At 42.0% G+C, this 16,204-nt stretch overlaps 1 protein-coding gene across 5 annotated transcripts in view; it reads left to right on the top strand.

Moving 5' to 3' along the window:
• The window catches only part of RXRG (retinoid X receptor gamma), a 142,778-nt gene that overhangs the window by 33,476 nt on the left and 93,098 nt on the right, over window positions 1-16,204 (top strand). For 4 of the 5 annotated variants that reach the window (XM_063693265.1, XM_063693267.1, XM_063693259.1 and 1 more), the window contains exon 3: window positions 8,671-8,867. In XM_063693265.1, coding sequence (XP_063549335.1) covers window positions 8,789-8,867 — 79 coding nt within the window. In that variant the 5' untranslated portion in view covers window positions 8,671-8,788. Of the gene's footprint in view, window positions 1-6,537; window positions 6,702-8,670; window positions 8,868-16,204 lie in introns of those variants that run through there. The other variant, XM_063693266.1, reaches the window with a different exon arrangement.

Consider the following 16,204-nt stretch of genomic DNA (forward strand, 5'->3'; position numbering starts at 1 on the left):
TTAGCCTGACTTGGGAGCTCATTTGAGATATAAAATCCCAGGCCTCATAAGAATGATGTAATGGACTTTGGAGACTTGTGGGGAAGGGTTGGAGGGGAATGAAGGATAAAAACCACACATTGGGTACAGTGTACACTGCCCAGTTGATGGGTGCACCAATATCTCAGAAATCACCACTAAAGAATTTATCCATGTAACCAAAACCACCTGTTCCCCAAAAACTATTGAAATGAAATAAAATAAAATTAAAAAATAAAATATCAGGCTTCCCCACCATACCTGATGAATCAGAAATTGGAGCCCAGAAATCTGTGTTTTAAAAAGTCTCCCAAGTGATTCTGATGCACACTCAAGTTTGAGAACCACTGTCCTTTTATCGTGGAAAAAGAGGCCTAGAAGAAGGCCATCCTGGGCTGACTGAATGTTACCAGGAAACCAAACCACTCAAATCTGCTTTATCAGACTCAGGTCTGAATGACTTTGACTTTCTCCCCCAAATAAAATCCACTCTCAAAGCAAAACATTGAACAGCCATTGAGGACATTTAAGATAATTTGGTTCACCTATTGAAAATAATTCCCAAATACGAATTCTAAAAATATTTTGACAACAACACCATCATTGGGCTAAATGCTTCCTAAGAAGATATACCACTCACATAGATAGACAGTCGTTGGTATATTTATTTGAAAATTAACCTCATTAATTCATGGTCATATATCTTAACAATACAATAGAATTATAAGGCCATGTCTTATGATCCTTTTGTAGCTCCCTCATAACATGTTACTGATCACGGAGTAAGCTTTCAATAAATACTGAATTAAACTGATGACTGTTATAGAGATCTAGGCAAAACACAGGTTGGGCAAGATAAAATCAAGAATCAAAATTCTGGATAACAAAATCGGTGCAGATAGCAACTGAAAATGCTTCATAATTTTAAACATTTGGTTCTCAATAGTAGATATATATTTTTTCAATATAGTTTGGGTTGTATTAATTCGAACAGTGTACTGGGAGCTGAGAACCAAATTTTACCTTATCTCTGCCTCTAAAATTAGGCAAGTTACATAATTCACTTTGTATCTCATTTTCCTTTTCTTATGGGCAAGGAACTCTTACAAATACAGGGACTGGACAAGAAGAACTAGTCCATGAATGCTTTCTTCTCCTGAGGGAACATGTATATGGAGCCTACCATTAGGAGAGAATGGGTCAGTAGCACAGTTAAGGCACACCAGGTACTCATCCCTGATTCTACACTCCTTCAGATGAAGTCATTTTCTATCAGGTCAGACATAGTTGTGCACACCCATAATCCCAGCACTTTGGGAAGCTGAGGTGGGAGAATCACTTGAGGCCAGGAGTTCAAGACCAGCGTGGGTAACATAGCAAGACCTCATCTCTACAAAATAATAATAATAATACAATTTTAAATAGTAGAAAAGAAGAAAAGAAATTACTTTCCATTGGTCTGTGTGAATCTATAGGCGGGAGAATCACTGAGTGTGTCTGAGGACAGAGAATGACACAGTGAGTTTTCATTTCTAATTTAACTAAGAAGTCTTAATAGCTTAGAACATTGAAGTAACTTCTTTTAATTTTCACACATAGCTGTGGTTTCCAAGAGAGAACATCAATGTTTTTGACCAACTCGTAATTTCAAAGACTGGAAAAACCATGCTTATATGCGTAGCCTCTGTTCTGAGGACCAGACTAGAGGATGTTTGTTTATGCCAGCAGAAAGCAAAGCCACTTCTAGATCAGATCACCTGCTGCTGACAGTCAGATCAAATCAACAGCACTGAATGAGGTCCTCCCAGGGACAGTGCAGGTACTCCAGAAGACATGAAAGTGGTGTGGCTGATACTGCAGGTTGTCTACTCAGCATTCATTCTCTTATTCCCAATCAACAGAGCTCCTGTATCACTGAGGGCAGCAATGTGCCCACTTAAAAACTACATTTCTTAGATTCCCTTGCACCTGTATGTAGCCTTGTGACTACATTTTGGTCATTGAAATCCAAATGCAAACTTTATACGGATCTCCAGGAAGGCTCTTTAAAGGGAGGTGACTCTGCTGAAAGTGTGCCTATTTAGACTTTTTTCTGTTATCTTTCCAGCTGCCTGGAATTTGAATGTGGTATCTGGAGCTTCAGTAGTCATCCAGGACTGTAAGTGTGAAAGCCATGCACTGAGAGTGGTGGAACAGAAGGTTAGAAGGAATCTTAGTCTCTGTATACGTTGCCTTCTTCTTCGTGTGTGGTTTTTTGTTTGTTTTTGTTTTTGTTTTTTGTTTTTTTTGTAGGAGAAAAACTTTTTTATGTTTAAGTCTCAGTTATTTTGGGCATTCCATTATATGCTACTATACCTAATCCCAGTTAATACAGGTGGTCCCTGTTCTTAGGGACCTTTGTGCCTCTGGTTACTGGTACATTCCAGGGACATGCATCCCTACCACAGAGTTTATCATTTTTCAATCAGAGCAATGGAAGATGAATCCAAAGCCTGAGACAAAATGACTCAGCAGATATTAGGACTTGAGGCTTCCCTATCACCAGTGAAATGGTCACAGAATGTTAGAACTGGAAGGGATGTTCATGATGACCTGGTTTAGTTCCCCCCACCCTACCTGCCCCTCTACATTTCAGAGATGAGGAGACTGAAGCCCAGAGACACTAAATGGAGTGTCCCAGATGACTCAGTACGTTGTAGGAGGGTTCTGACGTAGAATCCATGGGAAAGTATTCTCCTTCCCATCAGTAGAAGACTCTTTCCATCAGTAGAGGGGAGCAGCATGGCCTCACCCAATAAGGACCAAATACTAACATGAGGGCTAGTGTGTTATAGAAGGTCTGTGTGTCAGGCCTGGTTTCCTGGTGTGGTTTTAAACTAACTCTCAAAGTTAGCTCAGATGAAAGCTCTCAAAATGTTTTAGCAATGATTTGTTCATGTATCTTTTAACCTCATTCTATCCCCACTGTTGAGAGGTTATTGCAGTGAGAGCTAAAAAAATTTTGACTGACACACAGAAAGTCATATGAAAGTTTTATAGGCTTCATACTAAAACAGATTTCTGGGAATCGGATCTTTCAAATTAGTCTCCAAGTGAATGAGTATGTGGGGTAGGTTCAGATATATGCATTACCCATGGGAAAAAGGGCGGCTACAAAACAAGGCGATTTTGCAGCAAATATATCAATGAGCCCATCCTCAGAGGGACAGATTAGTGGAGTATTAGGAGCTTTAGGGCTAGAGGTGGTGGTAGATAAAAGATGATTATAAGGTAGGTGGAACCAAGAAAATAGAAGAGTATAGGTGGCAGGTGTGGTTTTTGCACAAGTTTTCTATAACTCAAGAGTAAGCATTGATCTTAGCATGGAGGCTCTAAATTTTATTACTATTTTGGTAATGTCTTTTTACCTAATATTAAATCCCATTCAGCTGCTGGTAAAATACAACCTGCTGAATAGGGAGCCCACCCAACTTGAACCTATGAATGCACTCCGAATACCATGTTGTAGAAGGACCTTAATTATAGAGAACATCTACAAATATCACTTTGTTTACATGTGGTTAGTGATGGCCTTAAAATGCTCTGGGCTCTTGAGTGTCTCCCCGACCACCCACAGCCCAGGACCTGCTGAATCCAAGTGGTTTCTTGCTTCTGCTCCTGTTCCAGGACCTTCTCCAGTTTGGGAATTTCTCCGATCTTTGATAGCAGGTGTCTCTGGAGTCTTCTGCTTTCTCCTTATGACACTAGAGCACTTTCCACAACTTGTCTCTTTTTTCACCATTTCTGTACTTGCTCCTCCTGAAATCTCCTCACCCCAACCAAAAGCCAGAATGCAGAGCTCCTGTTGGTAAATATGCAGTATCCCACAGTACTTCACATTTGCAAGTCTTGGGGAATCTTTTGAAGACTTGGAGTTGAAGGGTTGTATAATTTTTTTTTCCATTGCTGATTTATTCTACAGAGACAGATCAAGTTCAGTATCTGGTACATGTACAATGGAGAATTCAGAGAAATCATCAGGGGTTACTGGGGCTTGGAATGAAAGCTTGGACCACTGAATCAACAACTCTGCTTTAAGCATGAAGTGGAGACAGGATTACATAGGTGGTAATCTCTCTGTGTTTATCTGGATTTCAGCTGCAGAATGCAGCTAAGGAAATAGGTGTAGGCTTGCTTCTTTGGGTCTGAGTGCTCTCTTTGCACCTACACAGAAATTTTTAATTAGCTGCACTGGTCTCAATTGAAGTTGACCATCGATCCCAGCTTATAATTCCAACTAAAGGGGCATATAATAGGTTTATTATTTTATTTTACTTTTACAAACATACAGTAAAATTTACTTTTTGGGAGTGTAAAGTTCTATGGATTTTAACACACGCATGGTCCTGTAACTACTACCACAAACAGGATACAGAACGATTCCAACACTACAATTTCCTCATGCTACTTTTTTTTGTTGTTTGTTTTTTTGTTTTTGTTTTTTTTGTTTTTTTTTTTTAGGCAACCTCATTCTGTTGGCCAGGCTGGAGTGCAGTGGTGTGATCTTGGCTCACTGCAACCTCTACCTCCTGGGTTCAAGCAATTCTCCTGCCTCAGCCTGCCAAGTAGCTGGGACTACAGGTGTGCACCACCATGCCCGGCTAATTTTTTTGTATTTTTAGTAGAGATGGGGTTTCGCCATGTTGGCTAGGCTGGTTTCGAACACCTGACTTCAAGTGATTCACCCACCTTCGCCTCCCAAAGTTCTGGGATTACAGGCATGAGCCACACGTTTGGCCCATGGTAGTTTCTTTTAAAAACAGCTTTATTAGAGATATAACTCACATACCAAGGCCAGGCATGGTGGCTCAGATTGCTTGAGCTCAGGAGCCCTTCCCTTAAAAAAAAAAAAAAAAAAAAAAGAATTGCCAGGCATAAGGGCACACGCCTGTGGTCCCAGGTACTCAGAAGGCTGAAGTGGGAGGATTACTTGAGCTCGGGAGGCTGAGGCTGCAGTGAGCAGAGATTGTGCCACTGCACTCCAGCCTGGGAGACAGAACAAGACCTTATCTCATAATAATAGTAATTCATATACCGTATAATTCACCCATTTAGAATGTGCAATTCAATAGTTTTTAGTATATTCACAGGTATGCGCAACCATCATCACAGCCAATTTTAGGACATTTTCATCATCACAAAGAGAAACTCTTTATCCTTTAGCTATCAATTACCTATCCTTTCACCCTCCCCCAGGACCTAAGAAACTAGTAATCTATTTTCTGTCTCTATAGATTTGCCTGTTCTGGACATTTCATATAAATGAAATTTTGTAACGGTTAGTCTTTTGTAACTGGCTTTCTTCACTTAACATACGCTTTCAAGTCTTATCCATGCTGTAGTATCTATTACAACTGCATTCCTTTTCATGACCAAATAATATTCCGCTGTGTGGAGATACAGCATATTGTTACTCATTCATGAGTTAATGGACACTTGAATTGTTTCCACCTTTGGCTATAGTGAATAGTACTGCTTTGAATACTTGTGTACAAGTTTTTGTTTGAAGATCTGTTTTTGATTCTCTTGGGTATATACCTAGGAGTGGAATTGTTGGGTTATTTGGTACTTTTATGATTAACTTTGCGAGAAACTGGCAAACTGTTTTCCACAGTGGCTGCACCATTTTACATCCCCACCAGCAATGTATGAGGGTTCCTATTTCTCCACATTCTCACCAACACTTGTTATTGTCTGTTTTTGTTTTGTTCTTTTGCTTATAGCCATCCTAGTGGGTGTAAAGTTACATGGTAGTGTTTTGAGTTGTAAGATTCTCACAGACTGGGAAGAAATGTGGGGAGATTTTTGTCCTTTTTTTTTTTGCCTGCTGCTGATCCAAACAGTAAAATATAAACCTTCAGAATGAGAGCTATAAAAGGTAACGGACAGAGAAAATACATCAAGGGGAATTGTCAAATAGGCACTGCCAGAGAAGGAGCAGAATGTTATGATAGGAAAATCATGAGTTCAACGTACTTTAAGTCAACACATATAATTTATTCCCATGTGCCAGGCTCTGTGCTAGGCACTGAGGCCCTAAAATGAGTTAGACAGAACCAAGCCTTCAAAATTCTTATTGTATGGAGGGAGAGCAGAGAGTAGAGTTCTTCACATAGTCTAGGTATCAGAAGGGGCTTCCTGGGAGTGGAGGGATGAAAAATAAAGAAATTCTCATCAGATAATAAGGGCCTGTAGCAGTATATGGGGAAAAAAACTATGCTGAAATATTTGGGAAATATCCTCCGGATGGCCTACTTTTCTTTGGTCTTTGGATAACAATCTTGATTAAAGTTTGGTTTCTTTCATTTCCCAGTCAGTAATTGGTGGGTACAATTCTTTCTGGAGGAAAATAAGTCATAACTAAGACCTTTGCAAATATTGCTAGCTTTTGCTTATTTGCACTGATTAAAGGGGAACATATAATTCAGGATGGGACCAATCTAAACAGAGTTCATATTTTGCTTTGGAATATGTGTTTTTCTCTTGCCTCCCAGATGTTGCTATGTCAAATGTTCTCGGAACTCACAGATCCAACTAAGTCATGAAGCCCTAGGAAACGGGGACTGTAGTCTCTCAGGATGATGTACTGGCCTAAGCAGAACAAGTTTCTTTTGACACTGCTTCTTGTTCACACCTTTCCCGTGGTGAGAAATAATAATCTGAGTTTTATATTTTCTGTCTAACTTCTGTTAGACAGGAAGAATCATCCGGAAACCTTTTGATCTATTTTAGATGTGTTAAAAATACCCAGAGATTACCTTTGCTGCTCATTCCCTCCTGGTACCATAAAAACTTTTTGCCAAATTCATGAGAGGAAAATAAATTCCTTTGATGAGACTCTGTGGCTTTTTAAATAATCACCAATAACTTATTAATTCATGTCCCAAATGACAGCCTAGATATCATCATAAAATATACCCAAATATACACTAGACTAGCTTCCCAATGACTTGTTTCTGGGAGGCCACCAATGGAGAACTGACTCTAATCCCAAATAAATAATATGCCAGTTGGTCAAAGTCAGGGCAGGTTCACATAAATACAATAAAACCTGAAATTTATTTGGGCTATTTGTGGGGAATGAGCAACAAATTTTTATTAAATATTTCCTAAGTTGTAGAAAATAAGCGTCCTTAGGTTTCTGGTTTGAATGAGTGATAATAGTAATTTGTAATTAGCACATGAGTTATATATTGGTTTTCTATTGCCCACAACAAATTATCCCAAATTAAATGACTGAAGGCAACAAAACACATTTATGATCATACATGGTTTCTGGAAGTGGGTTAGCTGAGAGGTTCTGGCTCGGGAACTCTCATGAGACCGCAGTCATTTACAAGCTTGACTGGCACTGGAGGATCTGCTTCCAACATGGTGCACTTGCAAGGCTGAAAAATGGGTACCTCAATTCCTCTTCAGGTGGAACTCTCTATAGGGCTGCTTGGGTGTTCTCACAGCGTGGCAGCTAACTTCTCTCAGAACAAGTGGTCCAAGAGGGCAAGGTGAAAGCAGCAGTATCTTTTATGACCTAGTGTAGGAAGGCAGACATCATCACTTATGCCATCTTTTATTTGTCACACAGACCGACGCTGGTAGGATATAGGAAAGGACTACACTAGGGCATGAATACCCAGGAAAGGGGGATCACTGGGAGGCACCTTGGAGGCTGGCTACCAGAAGTTGTTAATACGTAAATTGTAAATGAATCACTTAAAAAAAAAGAATTGGTTGAAGTACCTCTCTGTTCCTGCAATTAGTATCTGAATATTACTGTTTAAAGAATTCCAAATGAGTGAAGCCAGATTATAAAATTATTAGAACTCTTTTAGGGAGAAAAAGATTTATGATCAGAATCGGATGGATCATTAGTCCAGGGCTATGCAGGACCATCTGTAACTAGCTTGATTCTTCCTTCTGTTGCCATTGTGAGCATGGAGCACTGGGGTCTTCGTACCTCCCCAGATTCTCTGAAATACATAACAGGCCTTCAACAGCTATTCCATGTCGTCTCTTGTGTTATTTCCATGAGGCTACTCAGTTTTCTTGGCCCCAGCACTTGTTTCCCACCATTTCCTTCTATAACTGGTTAGGTTCCCTAATGTCATGTCACATCCATGAGTAATCATCAGATTATGTGCAATTCCCAGACCACTGGCTGTTTTCCCACTCTTTCTCTTTAATTCAAAGAAACCATTGGAATACCAGTAGGAGAGGAGTTATCACTCAGACAAACTCAACTCGGTTCTAATTTATATAAGTAAATAAAGCACATATATAAATAAGGCCTTTACAAACTTTCACACATTAACCACTGCTAGTAACACATTCCTTAACTCTGAGGTTGAGAGCCTCAGGAAGGACACCAATTTGGCGAGTCTGAGTTTGAAAACTGGGCTGGCCTCCCAGTTCTTCCAGTTTCATGGCAGGCTTGCAAGCATGTGCCATGACTGGTAAGGTGAGCTGGGTGAGAGAGTATCTGTGTGATCCCTTCCTGTCCATCTAAACAGGTCCAGCTGTGGATATTGGCTTGCCACTCCAGAAGTTTCCTCAGCCTGTCCCCTGTTATCCTGTTTCAACTCACTACTTTTGTTCTTATGTCTGTTTATTCTCCAGCCCTGTTTTCTTTAGACGCTGACTCCTGCTGTCCACCAGATCCTCGTGGTGCAATGACTGGTGTAGACTGGCTTGTTGAAGTCACTCTCTGGATCTGAGCAACGTTGGCTGAGCCGTGATGAAGTACTCCTATCCATCCACTATGCTTCACAGTGGGAATCTCTCCCTGTTCATCACCACTGCCCTAGCAGCCGCAGGTGAAGGATCACATACACTGATGATTGCATCACTGCTTCCAGGGGGAATAGTAGTAGTTTTCCCCTAGAAGCAGTAACACATCAGTACTTCTAGGGGAAAACAAGTCAGTGACCATTAGTTAAGATCATTCTTGTAACTTTAATTCATAATTCTAAGAGTCAACATTTGTTCATTCAAGTCTTTTATTCATTTCTTAAATGAGAGTTTTTAGGTGGCGAGTTTTCTTCTCTCTCATTTAACAAATGAGAAAAACAAGGCTGAGAGAAGTTAAGCCACACAGCCACCAAGTTATGGGGACAGGTTTAGAATCTCAGCCTCTGATACTTGGTTTAAATGGTTCTCATTATGCTACAAATGGCACAGAAAAATGTCAGAGTAGAGGAAGTCACAGACCAAAACTAATGAATGGGTGATTTGATGAGAGTGCTTAATGATACACCTTTAAGAGTCATCTTTTGAGAAAAACTGGACTTTTTAAAAAAGAGAGGATATGATGGCTTTCACTATGAAGATGTACTAATAGTCTTTAAGCATTAGGAAATGAAGTTCAAGTTAGTAGGGTAAGTTGGGTGGAAGGTTAGTGGCAAAAGTATCAGAATTACAAGGCATTTGGACAGAAGTGCAGTTGCAGTGCTTCATACACATACTTTGAAGTATGAATAGTGAAGAGCCAACTACTGGAAGTGTTTTTACTTCTCAAATATTTATTGCAACCTACTGTAGGTAAGGCAGTTGCCTTGACATGTAGGTCCCTGAAGGGTCTATATTTTGCAGAATATTATAGCCTAGAGTGTGCTTTGAGAGCTACTCTAATAAATGTACTGTGAAACATTTTTTTGGATTTAACTTGGAGATGCCGTGGAGAACATTGTAGACCACATCATGTAGTATGCCTTTTAATGACAGGAATATTTTTAGATCTCAGTGTGTCAAAGAGCTTCTAAGAAACTGTAAATCTTAGCACCTGTTGTGTTTCCTTCTTTGAGTTTGTCTTATGGTTTGCATCTTTGTGTACTAACTTTATCCTGGCTTTATCTTACAGAATCGCTTAGTTTGTATTTTATCTGTACTATGAGTTCCCCACCCACATATGTGTATTTTGTTGTTCTACATATCTCTGAAGTGACTCTGAAGTGAACGAATAAATGAATGAGCTTATAAGTTAACCTGGGGAGGCTGGCATGGTGGCTTACCCCTGTAGTCCCAGCACTTTGGGAGGCCGAGGTGGGTGGATCACCTGAGGCCAGGAGTTCGATACCAGCCTGGCCAACAAGGTGAAACCTCATCTGTACTAAAAATACAAAAATTAGCCAGGCGTGGTTGCGGGCACCTGTAATTCCAGCTACTTGGGAGGTTGAGGCAGGAGAATTGCTTGAACCTGGGAGGCGGAGGTTGTGGTGAGCCGAGATCCCGCCATTGCACTGCAGCCTGGGCAATAAGAATGAAACTCCGTCTCAATAAATAAATGATTAATTAACCTGGGGAGATATAATAACTTTAAAAACATCTATAAAGAAAGTTTTAGCAAACAAATGAGATTTACTCTTGCATCTTCTTATTTGTTTTAGAGACAGAGGCTCCCTCTGTCACCCAGATTGGAGTGCAGTGGCTGATCTTGGCTCATTGCAGCCTCAACCTCCTGGGCTCAAGTGTTCCTCCTGCCTCAGGCTACTGAGTAGCTAGGACCACAGGTGCATGCCATCACACTCAGCTAATGTTTTGATTTTATTTTGTAGAGATGGGAACTTGTTGCCCGGTTGCCCATGCTGGTCTCGAAATCCTGGCCTCTAGCAATCCCCCCACCTTAGCCTTGCTGTTGCTTAATAACACTCATATGCTTAGAAACGATGTGTTATCAACAAAGGAGTGAGTTTAGATAGAAAAATGAAGAGGTGCCGGCCTGGACCCTAATTTCCCATGGACTGCATTTCCAGTCAGTGGCCCAGAGATGCTCCACCCAGAAGGCTGGGATTCTGTTCCTGGAAGCCCCATGGGTCTTGACACAGTGATGTCTGAGAAATAGTTGAGGCCTCCTGAAAGACTGGCTAGTTGATCTTGTGAGATTACTCAGTATAACTCATCTCTCATTGAGCTTTGTATCTGGAGTGGAGAAGTGTGTGGGGAAGAAGAAAGTTCTATCAAGAATTTTCTCCAGAGGTAGAATAGCACAGACAGTGATTCTCAAACGTGTGGTCCAGTATCATCAGCATCACCCTGGAATGTAAATCCTTAGGTCTCACTCAGGACTACTGAATCAGAAACTCTGGGAGAAAGGCCCAGCAATCTGTATTTTACCAAGCCTTCCAAATGCTTCTTCCTGCTCAGGTTCAAGAGCTGCTGGGATATAGCAGTTAAGAGATATGAAACCTGCAGCCTGACTTCCTTTGCTAGAATCCTGGCACTGTTACTTATTCCTTGTATGTCTCTAGGTAAGTTGCTTGATCTCTTTGTGTCTCAGTTTCTCCACCTGTAAAGTGGAGATAATGATAGTACCACCTTCAGAGAGTTTTAAATAAGGATTAGATTAGGGAGTACACTTAGAATAGTGCCTAGCACATAGTAAAAGCTCAATAAATGTTAGCCATTATTATTGGAAGACATGGTGTCATGGAAGAATGTGGGAGTTTCTCTCCCTAGCCACCCTCTTTCCATGAGAACCCCATGAAGCTTTCTAATGCAGCCTTCTCTGAGGAGCAGGTACAGGCTGGAGTAGCTGGGATAGGGTCAGAACTAATGCTCAAAGCCTTATCTGAACACATCATATATGTTGCCCTAGAGGGAGCCTTAACTTTCGTAAAACTTTGCTCTCCTTCTTAGCATTGGCAAGACTATTTCCTGACCTAAGGGGCAGAAGGTTGATTCCTTGCTGGATTTTTTGGGAGAAACCCTGAGTGTCTAAGAGAATGCAAGATTATAATGAAATTCACACAGACATCTCAAAATCAAAATCATTTACAATTAACTTTAAATATTTCTAAAAATTTCTTTTGGGGGGCTGGAAGTTGATTTTTAATAATAACATACAATGGGGAGAGGATAGAGGAAGTTGGCTGAGCTGTCTGGGGTGCTGTGGCGTGGTGAGCTGGCTACACTAACTGCAGCTGCTGTTTGGGGGCTCCCTGCATGGCTGGGTCTTTGGCCTTCTCTGCAGCTTCCAGTGCTGTCTCCTTTGCCTTCTCCTTGGGTCCCTTAGCTGTCTCGATAAGTGTTTTGGAAGGGGCCACACTGTGCAGCTTGGCCAAGATGTATTCAAAACCTTTCCTAGTCGTGATCACGTTGGTTTTGAATTGGGCGAGACCAAATTCCTGGACAGCTCTGGAGATGGTTAAATAAGCTACAGGAGACCCAGGCTTTCCAGTGGATTTGGGTCCAGGCGCTGCTGTCAGAGTTCCCAGAGTAAGTGCGTGGTTCCTCTACCACCACAGCTGGGTGTGGTTGATGTTCCAGGTGAGGTGGTCATGTCTGTTTCCGTGGCTTCACAGTAGAGTGTTCCAGGATGGACACCGAGCGAGCAGCACTGGCAGGAAACAGTGGCTCAGCCCAGCGGGGCATCTGCTGGTCTTGGTCAGGTTGCCAGGACAGGAGCTTCTGCTCAAGGGTCACCACCCTGTGTACTGTGTTTGCTGTAGGGATTTGGGTACCGCTGTCATTAGGCTGCGAACACTTGGACCCAGGACCTCTGGAGCACACTCTGGCCCAGGAAATACTTCACCATCATCCTGGCTGGGATGGGGTTGGCACCCACTCAGCATCAGAGTGCAGAGGGTGGGGAGTATGTGGGGTCAGGCCAGGCTAGGCACCTGCGCCCGACCAGGCCCCACAGTGTGCCCAGGCACTGGCACGGTCAACTTTAGATTGTATGTTTGGGAACGGAGTCCATACAGAACCAAATGGCTACGTGATGTTATAACCCCTCCCAAAGTTTGGAGGTCACTGTTGCCGCTTTTAAATGGACTGTTTTCTCCAGAGTTGCTATAGACACATGCATCAGCACAGCCTCAGAACCCAGTTTCCAGTCAAGATAGTGGACATGGTGATTCCCCTTCTTCCAAGGTTTGAAACTGTCCCAGGATGAAATACAGCTTGACTGAATTAAATTGTTGTCAATAAGATTTTTAAGCAACCCACCAAATCAACTGGGGTTTTACTTTTGGCAGCCCCAACAGCCAAACTGACTCATCCATATGGCTGATCCATTAAATAATGCGCAAGTAGTTGATGACATGACCAGAAAAAGTGATTTATCTGGGGAAAAATGTTTGGAATTGGAAAGGGCTGGGATTTAAGCTCAGGAGCTCACAGGTTTCAGTCTAGGCCTTCGTAGCCTCAGGGTTCAGGCAGCCACTTTTCCTGCTTTTAGCAGGGTGATTGACTAGAAGGATAGGATAGAACTGGAACAGGCTGGGTCAAGGTCTTTCCAATCAATGTGTATCTTCGGACCCATGCAGGCACGTAGGCTACAATGTGCAAACTGGTGTTCTGAAGATCAACCCAAGAGCCTTCCATCTCCCTCTCTTTATCCTGTTCCAAGTCTGAGAACCTTTTGAGGCCAAAGAAAATGAATTTGAAAGCTCAGACTTAGATCCAGGAGCCAGTGTGAAAGCATGTGCCATGGAGATGCAGCCCAGCATTCCAGGAATGTGTTCGCTGAGGACCAAGTGCTTTTCTTATCTCAGTATGTTTTCCTCTTATCCCACCCCTCCCATCTGACCATCTCTCCTCATTGAATCTCCCAGTGAATTCTCATGTTGCTTTGACAACAGCTGGAAAGTGGGTGTGGGGGATGGTGAAGTGGAAGACTGGAAATACCACATCATCCTGTGGTAGAATTGCTGCTGAGATCCAGAAGGGAGCGCAGCCAGAATGAGATGTTAGCTTGAGGCTTGGAAACAGCAGTGTGGGATGATTTGCCCTAGAACTCAGGGGCTTCTCTTGCTCCTTTTCCTGATCCTTGGAATCCTCAAGGACTCTGAAAATAAAGGATTTATTTCAGGGGGCAGAGCTGGTATCTTTCCAAAAGAAAGGCAAGCTGATGGCAAGAGGCCGAAGCCTCCAGTCGCGGCATAATTTACGATGGGGGCTTATCAGCCTCAAGGAAGCAGTTTGGGGGCGGCCTGTTTGGGTCTTTCCCCACAGGAATGCTCTGCTCAATCCTCCTGCTACTTGAAAAATGAAGTGTGGTGGACTAGTGGGGAGACCTCGTAATGCTTGGATGATCACACAGATTTGGATACGGAGCCTGGTTTCAGAGCATAAGAATGGACCCAGGCAATACCACTTAGGGAGTAGAGATAAATAATGGCAATTCACATAAGAAGGTCAAACACATGACTTCAAATAACATGTTTTTTCTTCAGCTGAATTGTCTAGAGTTGAATGAGGGTCAGATTTGCATTCACATATCTTTCCTTAGCTCAGCTCATAACTTTCTATGTTTTCTCCCGAGGGGGTATTAAAAACAGAGCTGCTTCATATGAATGTAATGGTTCCCATTCAGAACCCTGTCACGACTTTGTCTTTTCTCTATCATCTTGACGGGAAAATTATGTTCCATAGTTTCAAGGTCAACTGTGAGCTATTTGGGCTTGGAAATGAAATGAGACCCTTCGAAAGCTTGTCCCTCTCTTCATTCATATTTTGCTGATGTTTAATAAAACTCAGTTATTCTCCAGCCTGGGGTTGGAGGTCAGGCAGCCATAAACAGGCAGCCATAAACCTGTCCAGAAAATTTCATTAGGTAGAATTATTTTTTCTTTTTTTTTCCTGCTATAAAAGGAAGTGTGTGTTTGTGTGTGTGTGTGGTTTTATTTTTATTTTTGGTTTCGTTGTTTTGTTTTTAAATTGTTTGCTTTTGCTTTGTGTTTTGTTTCTGGGGCTTTTTAGAGCTGGTCTTATAGCCTGAAGGAGTGCCTGGAAATGAATGTGTAAACAGCAGTGTCCTCTCTCCCTGGGCCCCAGCCTGCTCCTTTAACTTTCAGGCTCAGAAGCTGGAGTCCCCAACTCCCCAGGGGGCAGACTTAGCCTTGCCCTCAGCATTGGGGTTGATTTTGTTCCTGGCTGAGGGAATGTCAGGGGACTAAGGTCAGGAGTGGGATGACTTGCTGCTGTCTGGTCATGTTCTGATCTGGTGCTCTCCATCCCGAATCAGACCCTGGTCATAATGATCTGTCTTCAGCCCTCTTCCTGTTTGTCCTCTCTGCAGCACTGGCCCTGTTGACCATCACCTGCTCCTCCCTTGGTTTCTGGGCAACCACTTGTTTCCTAGTTCTCCTCCTACCTCTTCTTAAGTCTTCCAGCCTCCTTGGCAGGCTCTCCCCTGCTCTCCCTAAAATGTTGACATTCCCTAGGGCTCTATCATTTGTCATCTTCTCTTGATAATCTTCCTTACACCTGTGACCCTAATCACCAAGTCTAGGGTACTGGCTTCCAGCCATTGCTACTGAACTACAGATAAAAGTTCCCAGGCTTTCTGGTCACATCAACTGGTATGCTCTTTAGTAGCTGAAACTTACTACATTTCAACATGAACTCGTTAACTTCTCTCTTGTCTTAGTCCCTTTGAGCATCTATGACAAATTATCATAGGCTGGATAGCTTATAAGCAATAGAAATTTATTTCTTACTTTTCTGGAGGCTAGGAGGTCTTAGATCAAAGTGCTGAGAAATTTGGTGTCTGGTGAGACTTGCTTCCTGGTTTATACATGACTGTCTTCTCACTGTGTCCTTATGTGGCAGAATGGGCAAAGATGCTCTCCAGGGTGGTTTTTTTTAATAAGGGCTCTGATTCCATTCACGAAGGCTCTGCCCCATGACCTAATCACCTTTCAAAGGCCCCACCTCCTAATACCATCACACTGGGGGTTAGGATTTCAACATATGAATTTTAGGGGGACACAAACATTCAGTCTATAGCACCTCTCAAGGTAGATCTTCTTGTAGTTTTGATTTTGATTGGTAGACTACCACCCATCCAGTCCCTCAGGTCAAAATCCCAGGGTTGTCCTAAACAATTTATTTTTCTTCATTCCTTGTGTTCAATTAATCATCATATTCTAATGTTTTTACTTCAGAAAATTTTCTTGAATCTTACCTCCCCTATCCATTTTCACTGCTACTACTTTGGTCCAAACCCCCATCCTCCTTCACCTACAAAAATACAATATTATGATTCTTAAACAAGCATAAGCTCAACAAATAATAAATGAATGAATGACCTATCTGGTACCAGACAGACTATTGTGAGAGTTAAATGAGGTTCTTTATGGAATGCACACTCAGTAAAATGATTGGTACATAGTTGGGGCTTAATAAATGAGTTATTATACATTATATATAG

Source organism: Gorilla gorilla, chromosome 1, assembly GCF_029281585.2.
Source record: "Gorilla gorilla gorilla isolate KB3781 chromosome 1, NHGRI_mGorGor1-v2.1_pri, whole genome shotgun sequence".
Taxonomy (NCBI): domain Eukaryota; kingdom Metazoa; phylum Chordata; class Mammalia; order Primates; family Hominidae; genus Gorilla; species Gorilla gorilla.